We start from the raw sequence: 25,590 nt of genomic DNA, 5'->3' as shown, positions 1-25,590 counted from the left end.
AGTTATTTCCAGCAATGTGTTCTTTCTGGGCCAGGATCCCTCGTTGCGTTTAGTCATCACGTCTCCGCGGGTCTGTGACAGGTCTTCACTCTGCCCTAGTCTCTCCTGACCCTGACACTTTAGAGCAGTGGTTCTCAACCTTCCTCATGCCGCTGACCATTCATACAGTTTCTCGTGTGGTGGTACACACACACACCCCACCAACCATGAAATCATTTTCATTGCTACTTCATCGCTGTCATTTTGCTACGGTCATGAATCAGGTGACATTCAACCCTGCAACAGGGTTGACCCAGTCCAACCCCCAAAGGGCTCAAGACCCACAGGTTGAGAACTGCTGCTTTGGGGGGGAATAATGACAGGTTATTTCAAGAGCTCCGGCACAGTACCTCTTCAGAGCATTGGAAAAGCTAGGATGTCACCACGGGCTGCCAACAGGACAAACAAGTCTGTCTTGGAAGAAGTACAGCCAGAGGGCTCCTTAAAGACAAGGATGGAGAGGCTGTGTCTCACATACTTTGGACGCGTTGTCCGGAGAGACCGGTCCCTGGAACAGGACCTCATGCAGTGAAGGAGAGGACGGTCCTCATGCAGATGGATGGACACGGTGGCTGCAACAATGGGCTCAAACATAGGAACTGCAGGGCCGGGCAGTAAACCGGGTCGCTATGGGTCAGAACCAACTCGTTGGCTCCTAACAACATTTCTTTTTATTTATTTTTTAATCATTTTATTGGGAGTGCTTACAACTCTTATCACTATCCAGACACCCATCCATTGTATCAAGCACGTTTGTACATATGTTGCCATCATCGTTTTCAAAACATTTTCTTTTAACCTGAGCCCTTGGGATCAGCTCCATATTTTCCCCCTCCCTTTCCCATCTTCCCTCCCTCATGAACCCTTGATAATTTATAGACTTTTTTCTTTTTTTTAATATATAGACTTTTTTTCATCTCTCACACTGACTGCTCCAACATTTATTTTTTTTGCTCCAACATTTCTTTTTTTTTTTGCTCCAACATTTATTTCTTATGGTCTCAGTCTGTGCTTTGTGTGATGCTCAGAGGCCGAATTTTCTCAGTTCTCAGGGAGGAGGCCTAGGAGCTAAAGTGTTCTCACCATGCGGGGGGGAGGGGGGTGTCGTGAGGCTACCCTTGGCTCAGGGTGTTACCCTTGATCTCTGGGGCCAGGTGGTGTCTTCCAGGATTCTCCACTATAAAGCGGGTTTTTTCCATAGGGTTTTAAAAATGCAACTGTTATCATAATCCATGCAAACATCGATTGTGTCAAGCACATCTGTACATTCGTTACCCTCATCATTCTCAAAACATTTGCTCTCCACTTAAGCCCTCTCCACGTAAGCATCAGCTCCTCATTTTCCCCTCCCTCCCCGCTCCCCCCCATAGGGTTGTTTTAAGGATTATAGTAACAACGGATCTACTTCACGGCTGTACTCACAGAACCACAGTAAATATGTAAATGCCTGTGTTGAATTTCTTGAAGAATAAACAAAGTAAAAACCGTTATTGTCTCTAAAGCCGAACACAGTGCCTAGCTAGGCGTCCCCGCAGAGGACAGTGTGCCCAGCAACGCCCGCCCTGCACGTGGCTGTCAACCTGCTAGACTGGACTGGAGGGGGCGGGGTGTGAACAGTTGCGTCACTCATCCCGCCCCCTCTGAACTGGGAGCTGATTGGCTATCGTGCTTCTTAGCTCCGCCAATCACAGACGCGTACACAGGCGCTGTGTTGAGGCTGCGCAGAGTCTACCATGCAAGTCTGATGGTTAGTTACAGATGTCTGAGCCCCTTCACCTATGTCTCGGGGACCAAGGGGCTGTACAAATGACTTTATTAGGGTGAGCATCCGTCTCATCTGGGGCTCCAGCTACTTCGGAGACCTGAATTCACCTATGTTGCTGGGTTATCTGGAGGGAGCCCTGGTGGTATTGTGGTTTGCATTGGGTTGTCAATCCTAAGGCCAACAGCTCGCATCCTCCAGCCACTCAGAGGGAGAAAGTCAGACGGGGCGTTCTACTCCAGTAAGGAGTTGTAGTCTTGGGAAGTCACAGAGGGCAGCTTTACCCTGACCTGTAGGGTCACTGTGAATGGCCTTGACTTGAAGGCAGGGAGTTTGGTTTTGAAGGGTGAGTGTTATTGTAGTTGCTGTTTTGAAGGTCAGCAGTTCAAACCCACCAGTGGCTCAGCGGGTGAAAAGATAAGGCTCTCGGCTCCAGGGAGATGCAACAGCCTCAGTTCTGCAGTGTCCTTTGGGGTCACCATGAGTTCTCTTGTAGGGGAGCCTGGGGCCCTTCCACTCACCCTAGCCTGACCTCATCTCTTGACAAGCTGGTTCTCTGTTCTCAGTGAAAACAGAGAGAAACACTGGTCGTCCCGCAGCATCCTCACAGGGGTTGTGTGGCAGGCCACCGTTGCAGCCATTGTCTGTCCATCTCCTGGAGGGGCTTCCTCTTCCGTGGACCCCTCGCCTTTACCAAACATCACATCCTGCCCTCTCTCAGTGACATGTCCAAAATACTAAGACCGAGTCTGGCCATCCTGCTTCCTTCCTAAGGAGCATTCCGGCTTTACTTTCTCCAAGACAGATTTGCCCGTGCTTCTGCCGGTCCTTTCGACGTCTGTCACCAACCCTGTCATTTAAATACCTGTCACTAACCCCATCATTTAAATGTATCGGTTCTTCTGTGGCCTTCCTGCTCTTTTCTTTTCGTGGGTCAAGAAATGTTGCTCCTGAGGATTCCAGGCCCCAGAGGAAGACAGGCAGGGACGGCCTTCAGCCGCGGCTGCCTCATTGTACATGGTTCCACGGAGCTGCTCCTGTGGGTGCTCCTGCTGCAGCTTCAGAGCTGTGTCATCAGGGGCGGGAGTTTGCCTTACTCAGCCAGCATGCGGTCGGAGCGACAGAGGAGGTGACAGCACCTCAATGGCAGCCTCCTCCTCCTCCGACAATTCTCAAAGATGCATGGATGGGGTGCCTGCGCTCAGCCCAAGAGCTCCTGAGGACTGCCCTGGAGAGGCACCTGACCACAGCCTTGGCAGCAGGTACAGGTGATGGTCCCAAGCTACTACCAACCCCAAGTCTTCGAAGTCCATCCTATTGACAAGCGACCTTGCAAGTGCTAACAGCCCAGTGGTTCGGGCTCCTGCTCAGGGTCCAACGGCTTGGAGTCAGTCAGATTTACCTTCTTTTTCACTGCCTAATGTCCGCATGCAGATGAGGCAACAGAAAATACCATCTCCTAGAATAGGCCCCCTCAGTTCACTCTGCTCCAGCCACTCCAGGCCTTTGTCATGTCTTTAAAGAAGCAGACCGCCTTGTCCTTCTCACCGGTCTCACTGACACTGGCAGTGGACCAGCAGGTTCCAACCTCTGAGCATTTGTCACGAGCCCACAGTGTTTCCCAACTGAAGTGGCATTACTAGGACTGGGGACACTGCCACCACCATGGGCCTTGTCCCATGCCGGACCACACAGAATCTTTACTAAATCTTTAGTATCACTTTTGACCATGGAGTGTAAGTATAATCGATAAGTATAGTGACAATGAAGCACACAACTTTCCTCTAGCTCTTTGATGCTTCCTTCCCCCCACTATCACGACCTCGATTCTGCCTTACAAATGGGATTAGACCAGAACATGCACACTACTACAGATAACAGCCCTAAACACAGGGAATCCAGGATGGATAAACCCCTCAGGGCCAACAAGGAAAGTAGAGATACCAGGAGGATTAGAGGAGGGTGGGGGGAGAAAAGGGGAACTGATCACAAGGATCAGTCTAGAACCCCCTCCCAGGAGGACGAATAATGGTAAAGTGGGTGAGGGGCAATGGAGGATGATATAAGATATGGAAAAGATCATCTATAACTTATCAAGGGTTCATGAGGGGAGGTGGGTGGGGAGGGAGGGGGAAGAAATGGGGAGCTGATATCAGGGGCTCAAGTGGGAAGAGAATGCTTTGAAAATGATGATGGCGGCATGTGTGCAAATGTGCTTGACACATCGGAGGAATGTATGGATTGTGGTAAGAGATGTAAGAGGCCCCAGTAAGAGTAGTTAAAAAACATAAGCCAGTATAGCTATAAATGGAGTACATGTAATAATGCTTCGCTTTTGTTGCTTAGATGTGGAATCGGTTCTGACTCATAGCAACCCTCTGCACAATGGAAATGCCACCCTCACCATCCTTATGATGGCACAGTCACCACAGCCATCCAATCCCCTGATGGCCTGGCTCCTTTGTGCTGTCCTCTAGCCGCGCAATGTCCTTCTCCAGAGCCTGGTCTCTCCTGACAACATGTCCTCTCAGGAATATTCTGGCTGTAGTTCTTCCAAGAGAGATTTGTTTGTTTTTCTGGCAGGCCATGGTACTTCCAATATTTTTGCCAGTGCCGTAATTCAAAGGCACTGATTCTTCTCTGGTCTTCCTTAGTCAATGTCCAATTTCACACGCATAGATGACTGGACATGCCATGGCTTGAGTCAGGTGCACCTCAGCTCTCAAAGGGCCGTCCTTGTTTCTCAACACCTTAAAAGAGGTCTTGTGTAGCGGACTGACCCAAGGCCAGGCCTTTTGGGGTTCTTCGCTGCTGCTTCCGTGAACATTGATTGTGGATCCAAGCAAGATGGAGTCCTTGACAACTTCAGTCCTTTTTCCATTTATCATGATGGGATCTATTGGTCCAGTTATAAGGATCTGGGTTTTCTTTGCACTGAGTGGTAATCCATATTGCAGCCTTAGATTACAGCTAGAATCAAGTGCAAGTTCAAAAGCCATTCACATAGCTAAGGTGCATATACAGCCCCCGGTTTGCTTTAGAGACATCATTACCGTAGGAGAGGAGAACATTAGGAATTTTCCCCATGGGGCATAAAGTAGTTCTGTGGAGGCTGCTGCTGTTGGTGTCAGGTGCCATGGAGTCAGTTCCGACTCCCAGCAGCCATATGCACAACGGGATGCCGTACTGCTCTGTCCCATGCCAGCCTCACGATTGTTCCCATGTCTGAACCCAGTTGTAGCCGCTGTCGTCACTCCATCTCCTTGGAAGCCTTCCTCTGTTTCGATGCCCCACCACTTGACCAAGAACGATGTCCTTATCCAGGGACCGGTCTCTCCTGACAATATGGCTATAAAGTATCTAAGACAAGGTCTCGCCATCCTTGCCTCGAAGGAGCAGTCTGACTGTACTTCTTTGAAGACAGATCTGTTTGTCCTTTTAGCAGTCCATGATGCTTTCACTATTCTTCTCCAGCACCACAATTCAAATGCATCGATTCTTCTTCTCTCTTCTTTATCCAACATCCAACTGTCTGCATATGAGGCAACAGGAAAGATCATGACTTGGGTCAGGCACATCTTAGTCCTCAAAGTAACATCCTGGCTTTTCAATACTCTAAAGAGGTTTTGTGCAGCAGGATTTACCTAATGCAACACGTCATTCGACCTCTTGACTGCTGCTTCCATGACCATTGATTGTGGACCCGACGTAAGACACAAAATCCTTGACAACTTCAATCTTTTCTCCATTTATCATAATGTTACCTTTGGTCCATCTGTGGGGATTCTGGTCTTCTTTGCATGGAGTTGTAATCGACACTGAAGACTGCAATCCTGGATCTTCATCAACAAGCGCTTCGAGTCTTCCTCACTTTCAGCAAGCAAGACTGTGTCATCTCTATATCCCAGGTTATTAGTAAGCCGTCCCCCAATCTTGATGCCACATTCTTCTTCACATAATGAAGAAGTCAGCTCCCCACTTTTGGAGAAAGGAGCCACTGAAAACCTTATGCAAATTCTATGGATAGTATCATTAATTCAGCCTATTGCTTAGAACTTAAAATGCTGTTGAGGAAAGGAAACTTAAACAGGTGTAGGCCAAACTCAACAGCTCATCACAACAACAATCTAAGAACAATGGATTCTTTTGACATAGTCCAACTCAATCCTCATCAAGAGATCACTGAAGAAGTGGGTGCTATAGAAAAATGTAGTGCAAAAATGAGATGGTGCCCAGCTCAGAAAGAATAGTGTTGGGCTCTTAAACACTTGTCTTAAAACAAGCAGTCACATAAATGAGGTGTCAGCTAAATCCGCATGGAAGATGTACACCAGCTTGTGTGATCCAAGGATCATAAATAACATAATTCAAATCTGAAGGTGGGAATGGTATTAGAGTTTAAATTATGCTTGGTTTGCAGGCTGGGGATGACAGTGAAAGCCCCAAATCCATTTACAGGGTCACCGCATGGATTAAGCCTCTGGTGAGACCCCTCTGACCATAGCCTCGGGATGTGTATGCTTTTGGATATATGAAGTCTAGGGCAGATGAAACTGTGGAGACTCGCAGTTACTTAGGGTTATGGCAGAGGAGGCTGGGAGGGAAATGGGTATCTAAGAATAATGAGTACAGGCATGAAGAATATGCCCTAAAATTGATTGTGGTGGTGATTGCACAACACTTCCTAATAGGTTTAAATCCTTGGATTGTATGGTATGTGAATTGCCTGTCAATAAAACTGGAAAAGTTTTAAAGAAAACACGTGGACACTTACTAATGAAGATCAAAGACTTCGACATGGACTACAGCTCAACACAAAGACAACAAAAATCTGCACAACAAACACCCTGACAAGAAACAGAGAAGTTGAAAGTTGTCAAGGACTTAATTTTGCTCGGATCCATAATCAATGCCCATGAAGCAGCAATCAGAACATCAAATGACGTAGTCCACTGAGTGCATCTGTGGCCAAAGAGCTCTTTAAAGTGTTGAAAAGCCAAGATGTCACTTTGAAGACTAGGGTGTGCCTGCCACGAGCCATAACAAAACCGAAACGAACTCATTGCCATCAAGGCGATTCCACATTATAGTGACACTGTAGGGCAGAGTAGAACTGCTTCTTTGGGTTTCTTAGACTTTAAATTTTTACACGAGTTGACAGCCCCAAGAGTAGGCAGCCTGTAGGTCTGAACCACAGACCTTGTGATAAGCAGTTCAAAGCAGAGCCCACTGCACAATCAGGGCTCCTTGCCACAAGCTGTGGTCTTTTCAATCGCTTCCTATGCAGACAAACTGCCAGAAGATTAAACAAGTCTGTCTCGGAGGGTCCACAGCCAGAATGCTCCTCAGAGGATGGCAACACTATAACTAACTCATGTCCTCTGGACATGCTGTCATGCTTGGCAGACTAGATGAAACACCACTGTCACTGAGTTGATGCTGCCTCATTCCAACCTTATATATGGTTTCCTTACAGAAGCAGAGTGCCTCCTCTTTTTCTCAAAGCGCAGTCGGTGGGTTTGAACTGTCAACCTTGCAGACCTTGAGAAAAGGTCTTTGGGAAAGCAGAGGGTCGGCGAGGAAGAGGAAGACCCTGACAACGCTGGATTGACCAGTGGATGCAAATGGACTCCAACCCAGCAATGGTGAGGATGACACAGAACCGGAAGCGGTTTCGTTCTGTTGTACATACGGTTGCTGTGTGTACATTACCACGGGTAATTTTTGAGAACAAAAGAGCATAATGTTAACCAAAGCTAGGGTAACTGACATGATTGAAGAAGCCCTGGTTAATGGTGGGAGGCCTAATTCAGTGCTTTTTGCAATATTAATTAACAACAACTCCTAATCATAACTGTGCTAACCTCTTTATTTCCATCCAGTCCCTCCTCGCAAAAGCCTTGGGATATGCTTTTATGATTCCCATTTTACAGAGCCAACGACTGAGGTATAGAGGGAAAGTGTGTGTGTGTATGTGTGTGTGTATGAGAGAAAGAGACACCACCCATACACAGGACATGAAGGGGCTAGGTTGGAATTCAATCCAGACTTGCTAGACTCTCAAATGGGCAGGTCCTAACGTGGCACACAGCACCCCCGGGCACGGTGGTGGCCTCAGGGGTCTTTAGAGGCAGTGGGAGCCAAAGGGAAAAGGTGCAAAGTCACCCGGGAACATGTGATGCCCCAGTGGCAGGAAGCCAGCACCAGTTTGATGGGGGAGGCAGGAATCAGAGGTGGGCAGGGCTGGAGTGAGTTTGGCTCCCAGTGCCACCCGGCCAAATCCCACCTACCACAGAGCAGGTAGCCAGAGGCATCGGCCAATCCGTGGGTAAGGGCAGCCAAGTACTCACTGATCCCCACCGGAGGCTGCTCTGACCTGTCGAGGGCCAAGGTCCTCATGCATGTGCTTGGCTGGGGTAGAGTGAGGCAGTTCCTCAGCAGCAACAGCTTCATTCCTAGTGGGGTCCCTTCCTCACCTGGGCACCCTCAGAATACTGTGGCTCCCCCACATACCCAGACATAGGGAGCAGGGTCAGCCCGGAGCTCTGGTGGCAACGTAGGTTATGCCTGTGGCTGCTTACCGCAAAGTCAGCACTTGGGCACTACCAGCTGGTCTGCGGGGGGAAGATTAGACTTTCCAGTCCTGCAATGAGTTGGCATCTCTGAAAACCACAGGGGTAATTCTACCCCACTGGGAGTCGGAAGAAACTTGAATGCAGTGAGTTTTTTTTGAAGGAGGGTCGGCTCATGGAAGCCCAGTTGACCCTAACAGGCCCTGACAGGCACCCATGCAGCAACATGCACACCCAAGAAACAGTGCTTCCCTACCCACCCACCACCACCACCACCACACACACCCAGAATGGCCTAGCTCACACCGACACACACAGGGACCACCCACACTTATACAGTCCCCAACCCCTCCACATAAACATACACCTTTGCTTGAGTTTGGAGACAAAGTAAAATCCACAACGCTCCACCACTATCTTATCGCTCCAACATCCCAGCGACCTGCGTCCTTTCAGAGTCCCAGGACACACAGCCTTGAACAGTTCCCACAACCTTCAGTGAGGGTGGCCTAAGGACCAAACCAGACTCCTTCCCAGTGGAAGGTGGGAAGGCAAAAAAACGCCAGGGGCAGTGTCTGCTTCTGACTGCAGTAGTAAATATGTGACTGTTTGGCAAGGGTCAATCCAACTGAACCCCAAACCACCCTGGCTGCTTGTTGTTGTTGTTGTTGTTAGGTGAAACGTCAGGTCGGTTCTGACACACAACGATCCTATGCCCAACGGAACGAAACCCTGCCCAGTCCAGCGCCATCCGCACCATGGCTTCTACGCTTGAGCTCACTGTTGACACCACTCTGTCCCCCCATCTCCTCGAGGGCCCTCCTCTTCCTCGCTGCTCCTCTACTCGACCACGCATGCTGCCCAGTAAGCTCTCATAATTGTCCCTTCAATAGGTGAGGCGATGGAATTCACATCCCTTCCATCTTTGATCACTCATCTCCCCTTTTCCTCGAAGGAAAACTGTAGCCTTGGACAGGCATTACAGGTCCCCCAAATCCATCTTCCCAGCCTCGGAAACGGAGACTCATTGCTCTCCCCACTCGTAGTGCACGGTGCCCAGGTGGGAAATCAGGACTAGCTTCAAGGGAGGGGCGTGGCTTGCTGTAAGGCGGGGCCAAGGTCCTCCAGCCTTCCCATTGGTGCTCCTCTCGTGGTAGGCGGGACAGCTCGAAATCGGTCTTCAGGATTTGCTGTCGCCGCGGGGTCGGGGGCGGCGACTCGGAAGCTCTTCGGGCAAACATGGCGGCGCCCAGCGGCCGGACCGAGCCGGTCAGGAGACGGTGGCCGGCCGCGTGAGAAGGTAGGCCGCAGGCGGAGGGCCAGCGCGAGCCCCTGGGCCCCGAGGTGGCTCGTTCCGGCTCCTGGAAGCGCGGGAGGGCTGACCCCGGAGCCCCAGGTGCAGGGAGGGCGCCGTGACCTTTGGGGCTGCGGGACGCGGACACGCGGGAAAGCGCTCCCGCAGCCCGCATTCCTTATCTCCCGCTGTGAGACCGCTGGGACCCGGAGAGGTTCGGACCCTCGCCCGGAGCTCACGTTGCACGTCGTTCGTTCGCAGGTGGGGATTCGAACCCGCGGCGGCCGCTTTGCAACACGCAGGAGGGACGCAGAAGCTGGGCAGCCCGCCGCAGAGCCGCCGTACGCACCCTCAGCCGCGGCGCTCAGATTTGGGGAAGGTCCTTGTAGAGATTCACAGAAGAGCTTACTTTTGCCATTGATCCTTGCCGGGCCCCTGCCACTTAGCAGGTCGTGCCCCAGGTGCTAGGGCCCCAGCAGGAAACAGGACTGAACTCCCCGCTTTCCTGAGCAAATGCTGTAATGTTGGCGACGGCGGGGGGGCTTTGAGATTGTGGGCAGGTCGGTCCAGGAAGGTATCTCATAGGTGGGTGGGTCTGGGGAAGTTTCGTTTTAAATCGCGCCGGGAAAGAAAGCGCAAGAATCCTAAAACGAGTAAAACATAGCTTGTCAAAGACACTGTGGCTGAGGAGGTAAACCCTTTAGGATTTTAATGTGATAAATCACTAGTGATTTTAGGCAGAAAGCACTGAAATTAGTTTAGTTTTAAAAGCTGTCTCGGACCCCAATGGCAAAGAGAACAGACTGAAGGCTTCATGTATCCAGGGGAGAGGGATTGGGTTGGGGCATGGGGGAGGGTTGGCCTGTGGATAGAAAGAAATGGTCCAGTGTTGGCAAGAGTCACCAGGAACGGGAGTGGGGGAAGAGATCGATTGTGGACTTAAGAGCTGCCACTTAGGTTTGTGACCTATTCAAACGAGGAGCACTGGTGCCCCTGGCTGAGATGGGGGAGGAACAAGTTCCAACAGGGACCTAGTTTGGAGTCAGTTAAGGTAGCATGTGAGGCTGGAGCTCTGGGCTGTTATGGGAAATAAGCAGTTGGGAGCCATCTGTGCATAGATCTTTTCCGACACTTTCAGACACACAGGAGACCCTGTCCGGGGTTCTTGTGAAAATGCAGCTTCTGATGGAGCAGGTGCTCCATAAACGGAAGCGACACATCTTGGGCACACATTTTGAGCAGCGAGGCTTTCAAGTCATTGGTGTGCTTTAAAAATCTGGTGCCTGATTTCATCTATCTATCTGGGTTGTAGCTGAAGAAGCTCTTGGTGAAGGAGTGAGTTATTCCATGGGCTGCTAGCTTCAAGGTCAGCAGTTCAAAACCACCAGCCACTCTGCAGGAGAAAGGTGTGACGGTTAAAGTCTCAGAAACTCACGGGAGTAGGGTCAACAGTATTTGCCATGAACGACAGTGGAGGTGGACATCTCTGGTGTCCTCTGGCTTTCCTTGTGCCAGGAGGTAAGAGTCAGACATGCCTCCACGCTCCAGCCTTCAATACCTATTTTGATCAGCCACGCCTCCCACGCCACTCAACATTTTGCTGAGTTTGATAATACATTGACCCACTGCCCAGAACTCCCAGACAGTACTCACAAGGGAAGAAAAACTTGAAGTAGTCAAAGATTTCATCTTGCTTGGATCTACAATCATTGCTCGTGGAAGCAGCAGTGAAGGAATCATGGCCTTGGGTACAACTGCTGCACATCTTTATTAAAGTGTTGAAAATGTTACTTTGAGGACTAAAGCGCCCCTGACCCAAGCCATGCTGTCTTCAGTTGCCTCATATGCATGTGAGAGTTGGACACTGAATAAGGAAGACCGGAGAAGAATCGATGTGTTTGAGTTATGTGCTGGCAAATATGGAAAGTACCGTGGACTGCCAAAAGAAGAAACAAATCTGTCCCGGAAGAAATGCAGCAAGAATGCTCCCTAGAAGCAACGATGGTGAGACTAAATCTCACATCGTTTGGACATGTTAGGAGAGGCCAATCCCTGGAAAAGGAGGAAGGCACGTGACAAGATAGACGGACACAGTGGTTGTAACCATGGGCTCCGATATGAGAATAACTGAGGATGGTGCCAGCCCCGGGTCTGTTTCCTTCTGCTGCACTAAGGTCTCTACGAGTCAAATGTGACTTGATGATGCCTAACATTAGAGAAGCCGTGGGTTACCACAAGTCCGGATCGCAAACAGTAAGGTTCCACTCATTGGTCTCCTCACTCAGCAGCCAAGTCACGCCCGGCCTTCCGTCTCTCAGCCACGTGGTCCATTGGCCTTTGCCTCCACGGGCCAGCAAGCTAGCCCACCTCGGTCCTGTGGTCTCGGCCAGATGAGGAGGTGGCCCGTAGTCTTGGAGCTGCTCCTCTGAGTCTCTGCGCAGTCTCTGCTGCATCGGGCCTCCGCCACCGCATAAGTTCCTCAGGCTTTCTCTTTCTGCTGCTACGTCAAAGATGGCTCATCCTTATCGCAGGGTGTGTGTGTGTGTGTGTGTGTGTGTGTGTAAATTGACCAGTCCCCTCTCTTAGTGTCACACATGCCCTATTTGCATAGTCCTACCCAGTCACTTTGTGGGAGTTACAGAGAGTTTGAGCCCCCCCCAAAACAAACAAACACAGTGACCCTATAGGACAAGGTAGAACTTGCCCCTGTGGAGACAGAAAGCCGCCTCTTTCTCCAGGAGAGCTGCTGGTGATTTTGAACTGCTGACCTTGGGCTCGGGGGGAGACCTGGGTAGAGAACTAGATTAAAACATTTTTCTTCACCACAAATATGCTGACAAGTCGAGTCCAAAAGCACATCCACAGGACTATGCACCGTGATTTACCCTAGGAAGGCAGTTTAGTCTTTAAATATCAATCACGTAATAGACAGATGAATAAAGGACACAAAATGTATGATGATCTCAGTAGAGACAGAAAAGCCATCTGGCAAAATCTAGCACCCTTTCGTGACAAACGCCTAACAAACTTTTCTTTAAAAAAAAGAAAAACGAATAGAACTTTTCTTAACCTGAAAAAGGGCATCTACCAAAACACACACAGTTCACATCACACTTTAAAGACTTGAAGAGCAGGAAGAAGTTAAGGATGTCTGCTCTCACGTTCCTTTTTGACGTGGTACTGGAGGGGGTGGCTGGAGCAGACGGGAGAAGAAGAAGTCAAAGGCGTCCACATTGGAAAGGAAAAAGTAGACTATTGATGGGTAGATAATGTGATCTTGTATGCAGAAATCCTAAAGGAATACACTAAAGAACATTAGAACTGGTAAATCGTCATCCTCAGCCAAGCTGCAGGACACACAATCAGCAGATAAAAATGTATCCCTATACACAAGCAACAAATAATGCAAAAATGAAATCACGAAAACAATTGTTTATAATGCCTTCATAAAAAACGACACTTATGGAAAAATTTAACAAAAAGACGTGTGAGATTAGTACACTGAATACTACTCTCCACTGTTCAAGACTAAAGCATATACAAATAAATGGAGAGATCACATCCTGTTATTCATGGATCTGAAGACTGACTGTTAAAATAGTAATATTTCCCCAAATTGATCTATAACTTTCTCAAAATGGGCAATCCTGCCCCAGACCCCCAGTAGGTTCTGGAACAATCCAGGGGGCTGCAAAAGCAGATTACCTAGACTTTATCCTGCACTATGGGCTAAATCCCAAAAGTTTTTAATTGCCAGAGGGAGGCTGAGTGAATTTTTTTCCCCCCTGAAAAGAGGACGATAGGCCAAATCCATTGGAAAACCTATGAACTGTATATCTCTTAACACGACATCAGAATGCCAGCTGGCTTTCTTGTAGAAATTAACAAACTAATCCTAAAATTCCTATAGAAATGAAAGGGGCCCAGATTAGCTAAGAAAACCTTGAAGAACAAAACTGCAAGGACTCACACCTTCCAGTTATAAAACGTCATCAAGATAATGGGGTCTGGGCTTAAGGTTAAAGGCATAGAGGCAGAAGACACTGTTTGTAAACCATTAGTCTTTTTGTTTCGCTCCCTGCCAGCAAGCCCGTGCTGACTCATAGTGACCTATAGGACAGGGAAGAACTGCCCCTGTGAGTTTCTGAGACTAACTGCTCATGGGCCTAGAAAAGCCCTGTCGTTCTCCTGGGGAGCAGGCTGCTAGCTTTGAACTGCTTTCGCAACCCAGTACATAACCATTACGCCACCATCGTGAGGGTCTTGAATCCAGAATAACAAACTCTGAGAACTCAATAATAAAAGAGGGAAGAACCCAAGTGTGGGTTTTTTTATTTGACAAGGGGTCTGAAGAGACTTCTCCAAAGCAGCTCCACAAATGGTCGGCCAGCACAGGAAAATTGCTCTCAACATTATCAAAATGGGGAAAAGGCAAACCAGTGAGGTCCCGCTTCACATGCAGACCCCCATTGCCTTCAAGTTTATCCCCGCTGCTGGCTACCCTGTAAGACACAGGGTTTTATAAGACTTTACAACAGACGAACCCCTCAACACCAGCAGTGGGAGTGGCGACACCAGGAGGGAAGGGGGTGTAGAAAGGGAGAACCGATCTCAGAGATCTATGTGTAACCTCCTCTCTGGGAGATGGGCAATGGGGAGGCGGGTGAGGGGAGACGCCGGGGAGTGTAAGATATAATAATTATTTATGAACTATCAAGGGACCAGGGGTGGGATCGGGGAGGGAGGGGATGGGGGGAAAAAGGGAAACTGAGCTGATTCCAGGAACCCAAGTGGAAGGTGAATTATGAGAATGACGAGTGCAACGAATGTATAAGGGTGTTTTGCTCAATTGATGTATGTACAGACTGTGATAAGAGCCTTATGAGCCCCAATAAAAAGATTTAAGACTTTACAGTAACAAACAGCATTTTTCTCCTGCTGAGTGGCTGGTGGCATTGAACTGCTGACCTTGTAATTAGCAGCCCAACCAATGCACGCAGAACTCACCATCCTACTTTTTACATCTTTTCACACCTACTAGGATAGAGCTACGGGAGAAAAATGAGGCTCTGTGCTCTTGTAAGATTTATGGTCTCAGAAACCCCATGGAGCCGCTCTAGTCTGCCCTGCAAGGTTTTTAAGTGTTGGAATTAAGTCAACAGAAGTGCGTTTGAAGATAGTTCGAACTGAAAAAAACAGGCAATCACAAATGTTGGGGCGAGTGGGGGGGAATTGGAACACGGATGCTGGTGGGCCTATCATGGGAGGCCCCTGTAGAAACAGATCCGTGGTTCCTCCGAATAACAACTGCCATATGTCCCGGCAGCTCTGTTCACTCGGAGACTGGTACCCCAGCAGCATGAGTCAACTTGTCGAGACAAGCAGGATGTCTGGCAATTGATGACGATAAGTAAGATGCGCTTAAAGTCACTCAAAACAAGGAACACCCAACTGCTATCGAATCCATTCCGATTCACAGCCACCCTACAAACTGGTTTCAAACCGCTGGCCTTGTGGTTAGCAGCCCAATACGTAACCACTGTGCCACCAGGCCTCACACCACGGGTCAATGACTAGAAATGTCGTTCTGTGCATGCTACAATGTGGACGAACCCTGAAAACACGCAAAGTAAAACAAAAAAACAGACAAAAACACACATGTTCTCCAACTCTGTTCATACGAAATGCCCCAAAGGGAACTATACAGAAAGGAGACTCGTGGCGGCTTTGTGGTTGGGGGGTCAGAGGAAAGGGAGTGACTGCTAACAGGTACAGGGTTTCTGGGTAGGCGCACAAGTCTCCGAACACCCTAAAACCCACTGAATTGTACGCGTCGCAAAGGTGAACGATATATCAATAAGTCCTTTTCTTTTTTAATAAAAAATAAATGATCCTGGAGGTAGGGGACCATTGCAGAAGCTAATTCCTGGAGAAAGTGAAAGGTCCAGTCCATCAGAAGCAAGGACCCTTGTTTGTAACAAGTCAGCTAAGCCCTATCATACGGGTGAGCACACAAGGCCACTGAGACTCACCGTGGGCCTTGTCCAGACTCCAGTTAGTCTCTGACCGTGTGGGGCTTCTTTCTTAATGAGTGACGATACCGGGCTGATGGTGTTTCTTCTTTTGGCCAGGTAGTCATCTGACAAGCTGCCATGAGCTGGGCCCAAGCCATCCTGCTGGCCCGGAGCCTCTCTCGGGGCTGGGCTGGCGTCCGTGGAGCTGCCCTCAAAGGAGCCCCCGTCTCGCAGGTAACAGTCAGGGGAGGAAATCTGGGATTGGTCCCGATCCCTTCAAAACCCACCCCGTCTGTCTACTCAGGTTGCAGGTCCCTAACTTATTTGTAAGAGGTGCTAGTGCCCATAAGGGGGCCCTGGTAGCACAGTGGTCAAGCACTGGGCTGCTAACCACCTGTGGCTCCGCAGGAGCGAGATGAGGTTCTCTACTCCCGTCAAGGGTTTACCGTCTTGGAAACCCACAGGGGCAGTTCTACCCTGCCCTACGGGGGGGTGGGGGGGGTCGCTCTGAATTCCCCATAGCATCAACTCGATGGCAGTGAGTTTGGTTTGAGTACCCATATCGGAACCCTGGTGGTGTAGTGGGCTCCATGTTGGCTGCCAGCCTCAAGGTCAGCAGTTTGAACCCGTCAGCTGCTCCGTGGGAGAAAGGTGAGGCTGTTTCTGCTCCCGTGCAGATGCACCGCCTCAGACGCTGTAGGGAGCGGTTCTGTTCTCCTCTGTAGGGTTCCTGAGTCCAAAGCAACTCAATGGTGGTGGGTTTGGGTTTAGTTGGGTGGTGCCCAGATGGGTGAGGAGGTGAGATTTGACAAGAAAAAAAAAAGTGTGAGCTGAGTAGCTTTGGGTGGTGACTGTGGGCGGCCCCCATAAGCACTTCTAAAGATGGGTAGGAAACTGAAGTTCCTAACTCACCCAAAGTGACCGGAAGACGCAAGCAACCGTGCCACAGGTAACGGTGGGAAGGCGGTATGACGTTAGCGGCTGTTCCGCCCCAAGCTCGGGGTGGAGCGTTTTACTCGCATGATCCCCTTTGTGGTGCGTCCCCACTTTGGGTATTCCAGGACGGCCTTTCCAGTGGCTCCACGGACACACTGCCCAGCTCGGGAATTCAGCAAACCAGACCTGTTGTCAGGGCTCGAGTCCATTCCAACTCCTAGTGAACGCAGAGCAGCGCTGCCCACCGAGCTCCCGAGACTGCGCCCTCAACGGGAGCAGGTCGCCAGGCCTCTTCTCCCTGGGAGACGCTGCTGGGTTCAACGCCATGACCTTTCAGTCAGCAGCCACGCGAGCGAGGCTGCCAGCACAGCACCTCTCTGCTGCATTAACCCCAAACCCAACACATGGCCACGGAGTCGATTCCCACTCACAGTGACCCCTTTAGCCCCAGGTGGGCTCTGAGGCTGCAACTCTTCCGCCCCTACCCCTCAGTTTTCGTGATTTAAAATTCACATGTCATATACTCCACAGCTGTGTTTTTAAAGGATAATATATACGTCATGACAGTCCATTCTCGTGCACCCTCCCCGTATTCATCCTTTGTTCAAGTCCCCTCAGACGCCTCTCCTCGCCCCTGATAAGGCTCTACATCAGTCATTGCCAAGACCGTAACTCTTCAGGGGAGTAGGAAGCCTCACCTTTCTCCCATAGAGCAGTAACCCACTGTGCCAACAAGGCTCCCCCTGGTTGCCTACCTTTTCACTTGACATCAATGCCATGTTCTCTTTTGTTTTTAACACCACCTGATCTGGCTCCTACTCTGGACATATTGTCAGGAGAGTCTAGTCCCTGGAAAAAGAGCCACCATGTTTGGTAATGTAGAAGGGCAGGCCCTCGCCTAGATGGAGGGGCTCCAGCAGAGGAACCGTAGGATGGCCCAGGACCATGCAGTGTTTAGTTCTGTTGTGCGTCTTAGCTGACGCGATGGCACCTAACAATAACAATAGTCATTTCATTGTTAGGTCAGTGAAGCGCCTGACTGCTAACCACAAGGTCAGTGGTTCCAACCCACCAGGTGCTTCCAAGGGAGGAAGCGACCTCCGTCTGCGTCCACTTTTGCACAGATGCCAGTGTGGGAGCCCCGGGGGCAGTTCTAGGTGGCCCGGTAGGGTGGCTACAGTGACAGTCGGTTTTTGGGGGGGTTCGTTTCATTTCTAAGCTGTCGTGGGCAGCAGAGCGGAGGGGTGGAGACCAGTCTCCAGTCTGCCCTGTGCAGCTGTGTGACACCAGTGTCCCAGCTGGTCTCTGGGCTTTGGTGTCGGGGTGTCCGTCACGTAAGCGCAGGGAGCCGAGGCCCTAGTAGGGCCGTTGTAAACATGCTAATGAAGGGCCCAGCAGTACTTGGAGGGCAGTAAACACTCAGTAATCTTCACTTACCTTCAGTTTGTGGGGAGACTCGCTTATCTTTTCTTTTCTTTTTTTACATTTTATTAGGGGCTAATACAACTCTTCACAACCCACACATATACACACATCAGTTGTATAAAGCACATCCGTACATTCTCTGCCCTAATCGTTGATTCGCTTATCTTTTCATTCCACTTTTTCCATGAGCTTTTGGAAGCTCCCCTGTGTGAGCTCTTCAGCTGTGTGTAAAGATGCCTTGCATGTTGCCATTCTCCTTTAGGCCAGCTTAAATTAACAGAAGGACTCTGCCCATGCCATCTGCAATAGAGGTTGGCTCACTTTTTTTCAAGGGTCAAGAGTAAATATTCTCGACCTGTGGGTCGGAGCCCCTTTGGGGTTCAACAACCCTCTCACAGGGGTCACCTGATTCATGACAGTAGCAAATGACAGTGATGAAGTAGCAACGAAAAGGATTGTACAGTTGGAGGTCACCACCACGTGAGAAACTGTATGAAAGGGTCGCGGCCTTAGGGAGGGTGAGAACCGCTGGGCTAGTCAACTCTGTCGACTCTGTTGCTGCTGAAACCCTGAAGCGGTCACAGGCGACGTGGGATGAACAGGCGTGGCTGTGTCACACACCAGGCTGTGATCTGCAGGGTTAGCAGTTTGAAACCGCCCACTGCTGGGAGAGGAGGACGTGGCTTTCTACTCCTGTAGAGAGTGACCGTCTTGGAAATCCACAGGGGCCGTTCTCCCCTGTCCTATAGGTTCGCAATGAGTCCGCATCAATTTCATGGCAGTGAGTCTGAGGTTTTGTTTGTTTGCGGTGTTTTTAGAGCATTCCAATAAAATGTTATTTAGAAAAGCTAGCAGCGGGCTGGGATCGGCCTACGGGTCACAGTTCGCCAACTTCTGTCTAGCAAGCACTCCCCACTCTGGGTAACAAGAGATCTCCCTGGCCAAGACAAGGTGATCCTTACCGATGGGGAAACTGAGACCCAAACACTAAAGCAGGAGGTGGCCGTCACCTGGCCGAGTGCCGTCAGGTCGAGATTCCTGCTGACTCTAAGACCTGAGTTTTCCTTTTCAGTTATTTTTTTTTTAAGTGGAATAGGGAATGCCATTGCTTGTCCTGAAGGAGTCCATGTTTCAGAAAGCTCTGAGACCACATCGTGACAAGTCTGTGCCTCTCTTGTCCAAGCCCCACTCAGTTCCTTCTCCGTCTGGAGGCAAACGGTGCTACTGCTTATGTCTTCCCTGCCGGAGATGGTTTGTCCCTGCGCCCACACCGAGACAGGGAGAGAGCACCCGCGCACCCTGCTGGCGCACATGCTCAGCTGCTAACTGAAAGGGTGGCGGTTCTAGCCCAGCGACCGCTCCAGCTGCCATTGAGCCCACTTCCAAGCCTGTAGGACGGCGTGCCTCAGGGTGTGAGGCTGACGTCATGGGCTCGAACTGCCAACCTCGGGGGGCTGAGCACTATGAGATGGCTACAACTAGACTTCACACAGCCGCCACAACGTGGCTATTTCTGGGAACCCACTCGCATTTCACACCTGGCTGGTCCTCCTAAAATAGGGCTCCCCTGAGGTTAGTGTCCAGATCCCACAGCAAGACCCTTAGCCGGCACTAAGACTGCAAGTGTCCCTAGTCCAGGCCTGTGGCCATTGTCAAGATCCCCTTGCTGATGGCCATTGCCACTGTACAAGTCACTTGGCATGTCGCTCTCCAGGCTGTTTGGAAACAGGACGATCGTCATTGCTGAGTGCAGCCTCCCCTGTGGTTTTCCCAGTGCCCACCGGCAGTGGACGAGCGCCTGCGGCCTCACCACCACGCCAGTATAGCGTGGCCTCACCTTAGGCAATGCTGCCTGACTCTGGCTTTGTAACCACAGCCTCACGCCTCCCTGGGGATGCCTGGAAGCCCCCAAGGGACCCAGAGAGGTGCCAGATTCCAGCAGCACCCCTCTATCCCTCAGGTCTCCCCTCTGGCCCTGCGGGGCCTCCACGGCAGTGCTGCCACCCACAGCTCAGACTCGTCGCTGGTCCCACGCCCCCCTGAGCCCACCCGGAGGCCGGCCAAGGCCCAGGCGCCCCACGAGGAGCTGTTTGGGCAGGCGCCTGGCGGTGCGCGCGAGAAGGCCAGCTTCGTGCAGGCCGTGCAGGACTTCACGCGGCACAACGTGCATAGACGGGGCCACGTGGACTTCATCTACCTGGCCCTGAGCAAGATGCGGCAGTACGGCGTGGAGCGGGACCTGGCCGTCTACAACCTGCTGCTCGACATCTTCCCCAAGGAGGTCTTCCGGCCGCGCAACATCATCCAGCGCATCTTCCTGCACTACCCTCGGCAGCAGGAGTGCGGCATCGCCGTCCTGGAGCAGATGGAGAACCACGGTGAGGGCCCCACAACAGCCACCAGCGGCCTCATCACCCACAGCTCCGACTGCCGTCCTCCCCCCTCCTTGTGGGCCCCATTTGCTTCTGGTCTCAGGTCTTTACCTCTCTGATGACCCCCCCCTCCCTCCCCCATCAATGTTCCCGCTCTCTTTATCAATCCCCGACTTCCTTTCTCTCTGCCTGATTCGGTCGCATCCACCTTGCCCACTTTGGTCTGTCTGCACAGGGGTGATGCCCAACCAGGAGACGGAGTTCCTGCTGATTCAGATATTTGGACGCAAAAGCTACCCTATGCTCAAGTTCCTGCGCATGCGGCTGTGGTTCTCCCGCTTCAAGAACGTCAACCCCTTCCCCATGCCCCGGGACCTGCCCCAGGACCCTGTGGACCTGGCCACGCTGGGCCTGCGGCACATGGAGCCCGACCTCAGCGCCAGGGTCACCATCTACCAGGTATCATTGCCCCTGCCCACGCCCCATCATGGCCTGCCTGGGCATGGCTTCACCTCCAGGAATGATTGTGGTGGGACTGTGGGACTCCCTGCCCGACCCTCAGTGGGTACCAGGCCTTTGTTCCTCATAGCAGCTTACTGAACTCTGCGTAGCATGTTCGAGGCCACAGCCTTGCTTCCTGGCCGTAAGCTCTGCCCTGCTGCTCCCGCTGGCAAGCACATTGTCCTCAGGAAGTTCCCCTCCAGAGACTCCAGGTCTCTGCTCCCATGCCCCTTCTTCAGCAGCCCGACTGAGGCACTTTGCCCCGGCCATGGATGGATCTGCCTCCTTGTTCACCATGTTTTGCCCACTAGATCAGGGCCCCCCACAGGCTAAACCCATGACTCAGTTTCCACCAGGTCTCCAAGGTACCCAGCACAATACCTGGCACAAAGCTGACACTCAGCAGCTGTCGGTGGAGTGACTGAATGAAGTCCCCCTTGGCACTCTAAAGGCCCCCCGCCCACCGTCAGGCCTCGCTGGGCATACACAGAGGCCCTCGCAGAGAACCTCAGATGACAGTTTCCCCCCGAGGCTCCAGTGGGGAACGAGACAAACCCTGAGGTTGTGGGAGGTCAGGATGGGAGGGCGAGGCGTGGAGTCCAAGTGTTGGGAACAGCAGGGGAAATCCTGGGAATCCCGGGAGATGCTGAAAGGGCTGTCTGGAGCCAGGGCCTGGGGGACCAGAGGGCCGGAGGCAGGAAGAAGAGGCTGGGGGAACTACAGGTTAGAATTTGGTTTAAACCGGCTGACTGATAGGGAAAGCTGTAGGGAGGTTGAAGAGGAATTATGGGAGTCAGAATCATGGAATCTGTAACGTCAAGAGCTCCCCGTGGCTGTTGTGCGGATGGTAGGTACTGGTCAGTGGGAAGCGAGGGCGGAGGGATGGAGGGTGACCGGAGCATCCAGGTGAGAGGATCAACTGCCCGGAGCATAGCGCAGAATGGAGAGGTAGGTCCTTGTCAATTCATCGCATTTTCATAAGCCATGCGTCCACCTGGTAAACAAGCCAAAGGGTACACAAGAACACACAGGCATGAGCTGGCCTCTCCCACCCCCAGTCTCCTTCCCCCCCCGGGGGGGGGCACGGCCAGTACCAACACCGTGTCACCTTCCAGAGAGCCTACGATTTGCAGGCAGCTCCATCTTTGCTGAGACACTTGGCGCCCCCCTTCTCCTCCCCCCCCAACCACCCATTGGGATAAACAAACCCAGTGCCTTGCCATTAAATCCATCCTGAGTCGGCAACCCCACAGGGCAGAGCAGAGCCTGCAGACCTCTCACAGCGTAGGCCTCCTCTTGCTCCTGTGGAGAAGCTGATGGGCTTGAACCGCTCACCTCGGGGTTAGCAGCCCAACTCGAAACCCACTCCACCAGGGCTCCTCTTATGAGAAATGCATTGAACAGTTGAGCCCGTGGTGGAAGCGTCGCCCTCCTGCCCCAGCACCTGCACGGAGAGTGAAAACCACCTAGTGCCAGCCAGGGACACAGCTCTGTGGATCAAGGCACCCCAGGTGGTAGGACCACGGAGCTGTCGAGGAAGAACGCGACCAGTGAGCTGCCCGTGTGAGAGCCGAGGAGACATCAGAGTGCACACATGTATATGCTTGCTGTACACAAAGTAACCCCGTGAAGATGAGATGCGTGAACAAGAATCCTCTGTGGGGGGGGGGGTGCAGAGGAGGCAGGCATGGACGTGAGACTGTTAGCCCAGCTCAACTCCTACACCATGTCAGTGTTGCGAGGGTCAGGGAAAAGAGAACTCTCAGCCACATAGCTTGACACAGTGGCTGCCCCATGGGTTCCCTCCTAAGAAGGACTGTTGAGGACGGTGGACGGCCGGGCAGTGTTTCTTTCCTAGGGTCACCTTTGAGCAACTACACGACACCAATCAGCATCAACGATGAGTACTATAGTGTGTTTATTTTAGTGGGCTCAAAAGCTTAAAACCAAGACAGACTGAAAAACCACTCAGTCTGACTCCATTTCTAAGTGATGGTGTAACCAATGAAAGAGAGAAAACCACAACATGGTTGGGAGGTACTGTTGAACCCATCCCTCGTGGTGTGTATCTCAACCCTGGGAAACAACGGCAGGGACCCCAAATCCATCCCCATGGCTTCAGAGGCAGTAGTAAGGGCGGAGCTATTTTACAGCTATTGAAGAAACCAAGAAAATGTATTGCTGTCAGTACCCATTCCCTTCAGGTCCATTCTGACTCAGGGACCCCAAAGAACAGAGTGGGAGTGACCCCACTCTGGGTTTTTCCTAGGCAGACCATCATATTGTTCACCCTCAGAGCAGCTGGCTGGTTCAAACTGCTGACCTTCAACTAGACAAGTACTTACCAATTGTACCACCAGATGCCTTAGTACTATGGGTAAAACAAAAACTTGGTGCCATCCAGTTGATGCCAGCCCATAGCCACTCGATATGTTTATTGGAACTAAAACTGTGAGTGTGAGAGAGAGACTTTGGGGGGCAAGGAAGAGGAAAAAAAAGCAATGGACTACCAGGGGTCCTTGAACTTTTAAAACGGGGCCAGTTCACTATCCCTCAGACCCGTTGGAGGGCCGGACTATAGTTTAAAAATAAACTATGAACAAATTCCTATGCACACTTATTTTGAAGTAAAAAAAATAGTGCAAAAACACCCGGCGGGCCGGATAAATGTCCTCGGTGGGTCACATGTGGCCTGCAGGCCAGTTTGAGGATACCTGGTTTAAGTGATGTATAAGAGGCCCAGTAGACCGGCTCAAGAGATGCCCTGAATTCCCAGGGGGCCCCATTCCTGTTTGCTCCCCGCTCCTCTAGTGGGGCAGTTGTCGCAAGCTCCCACTTTTTTCCTTGCAGATGCCTTTGCCCAGTGACTCCACGGGGGCACCGGATCCCACCCAGCCCCACATCGTTGGTAAGGCCTGCACCTGCCTCAGCCTCTGCCAGGTTCCCGGTGGGCCTGAAGGATGGATTCCAGGGGCTTGTGGGCTAGACCCAAGGGCGTGCTTGTCTCCACACCAGGAATCCAGAGTCCCGAGCAGCAGGCCGCCCTGGCTTGCCACAGCCCAGCCAGACCCATCTTCGTCGAGGGCCCCTTCTCCCTGTGGCTCCGAGATAAGTGTGTCTACTACCACATCCTCAGAGCTGACCTGCTGCCCCCGGAGGAGCGGGTGAGTGGTGGGTGGCCTGACACCACCTACAGTGCTTCTGAGAGGGGTGCCAAGGCAGAGGGTGGGAGAGGGCAGCTGATGGTGGGTGGAGCAGGGGAGGGTGTGGGGTGTGGGGAGGCAGGCTGTGACGGCACTGACGAGCCTCCCTCCCACCTGGAGTAGGAAGTAGAGGAGACTCCAGAGGAGTGGAACCTATACTACCCCATGCAGCTGGACCTGGACTACGGGAGGAGCGCCTGGGATGACTACACGTTTGATATTGATGAAGGTAAGAGGGGGAGGGGCAAGACTCAGGTAGGGCCCAGGCTGAGACAGCCCACTTGCCACACACAGGCCCCAGGGAAGGCATGGGCACATACCCGCTCCCACCCTGAAGTCACCATGCCTGTGAGATCTCATTCACATACTCTTGATATTCCCACTGAGCAGGCTGAGTGTGACCAGCTCAGACCTGCGGAAGGGGAGGGCTCACAGGGCTCCCTGGGGCAGTCCTCAAGAACCTGAAGGCATCACACACAGGTCACGAGTGGGAAGGGCTGTCCAGGTCGAAGGAGTTGCTTGTTCAGAGGCTTGGAGGCCCAAGGGAGCAGAAAGCTGTCGCCCTTGAAGCTCTGTGGGATCCCGGAGAGCGTCTCCAGCCCCCACCACACAAACGCTCTCCCATCTCTCCCAACAGTGGAGGAAGGCCCTGTCTTCGCCATGTGCATGGCCGGTGCTCATGACCAGGCCACGCTGGCCAAGTGGATTCAAGGGCTGCAGGAGACCAACCCTGCCCTGGCCCGCATCCCCGTGATCTTCCGTCTGGCGGGGTCCACCGGGGAGCTCTTGGCGGCCTCCCCAGGGCTGGAAGAGCCACCTCTGCCCCCTCAGGGCCAGGAGGAGGAGAGTGACAGCCTGCATCGGCAACAGCAGGGCCAGAGCTGAGGCTTGGCATGGGCCCAGTGTGGCCCCAGGAGACTGCGGCGGCGCGAGAGGACAAGCCGTCCTTGGAGTGTACAGCAAATAAACGTTCCCTTGCCTTCCCTCCTCTCTGGCCGTGTGACTCCCTTCCCTGGCATCTCAGGTGGAGCAGCCCCTTTACACGGGGTGACAACCTGCCTTAAGGGCGCTCCCAGGAGGCACGGTCCCGTATGGTAGGGCTGCTAACCTCAACGCTGGTGGTGCAAACTTAGCAGGAGAAAGGTGAGGCTGTCCGCTCGCAACGACAGCTAGTCTCAGAAACCCTCTATCGGGCTGCTATAGTCCACTTGATGGCCGTAGATTTGGGGCCCCAGGCCTTTCCCCTCCCGCGCCACCCCCGGTCGAAGGCACAAGGAAGAAACCCTTTCCCTCAGTCTTGGGAGCGCTGCCTGCCTGCTGTGCTTTCCCGGGCTAGCCTCAAGCCCGGAGCTTCACCTACGTCCAAGGCGCGGCAGGAGAGTGGAGCGGGGTGGGCGGTGGCGTGCGCGTGCGCAGTGCTCGCCGGGTGTTCCTTGGCGCCGCGGGGCAAGAAGAGGCCGTGAGAAATTTCC

The 25,590-nt window shown here is 52.1% G+C and overlaps 1 protein-coding gene across 2 annotated transcripts; it reads left to right on the top strand.

Moving 5' to 3' along the window:
• The first annotated feature begins 9,582 nt into the window (after positions 1-9,582).
• On the top strand, positions 9,583-25,101 carry ECSIT (ECSIT signaling integrator). Of its 2 annotated transcripts, XM_075547509.1 has the most exons (9): positions 9,588-9,673; positions 9,929-10,008; positions 15,799-15,915; positions 20,003-20,420; positions 20,650-20,873; positions 23,766-23,823; positions 23,931-24,079; positions 24,242-24,347; positions 24,756-25,101. In XM_075547509.1, the coding sequence occupies exons 3-9, from the start codon at positions 15,820-15,822 to the stop codon at positions 25,001-25,003; spliced, it is 1,299 nt and encodes a 432-aa protein (XP_075403624.1). In that variant the 5' UTR covers positions 9,588-9,673; positions 9,929-10,008; positions 15,799-15,819; the 3' UTR covers positions 25,004-25,101. The 2 variants fall into 2 exon arrangements, with proteins under 2 accessions (XP_075403615.1, XP_075403624.1); XM_075547500.1 differs by lacking the exon at positions 9,929-10,008 and having other exon boundaries at positions 9,583-9,673.
• Positions 25,102-25,590: the final 489 nt, after the last annotated feature.

The sequence above is a fragment of the Tenrec ecaudatus genome, chromosome 1, assembly GCF_050624435.1.
Source record: "Tenrec ecaudatus isolate mTenEca1 chromosome 1, mTenEca1.hap1, whole genome shotgun sequence".
NCBI lineage: Eukaryota > Metazoa > Chordata > Mammalia > Afrosoricida > Tenrecidae > Tenrec > Tenrec ecaudatus.
Note: the sequence above shows the minus strand (reverse complement) of the source record. Positions and strands in the feature narration are given on the sequence as shown.

What these genes read in the sequence shown, in the direction of transcription:
- ECSIT (XM_075547500.1), top strand. Translation starts at nt 15,820, where the DNA reads ATGAGCTGGGCCCAAGCCATCCTGCTGGCCCGGAGCCTCTCTCGGGGC. An exon ending in CCAGGGTCACCATCTACCAG is followed by an intron (nt 20,874 to 23,765) that starts GTATCATTGCCC and finishes TTTTCCTTGCAG; the next exon opens with ATGCCTTTGCCCAGTGACTC. An exon ending in CACGTTTGATATTGATGAAG is followed by an intron (nt 24,348 to 24,755) that starts GTAAGAGGGGGA and finishes CTCTCCCAACAG; the next exon opens with TGGAGGAAGGCCCTGTCTTC.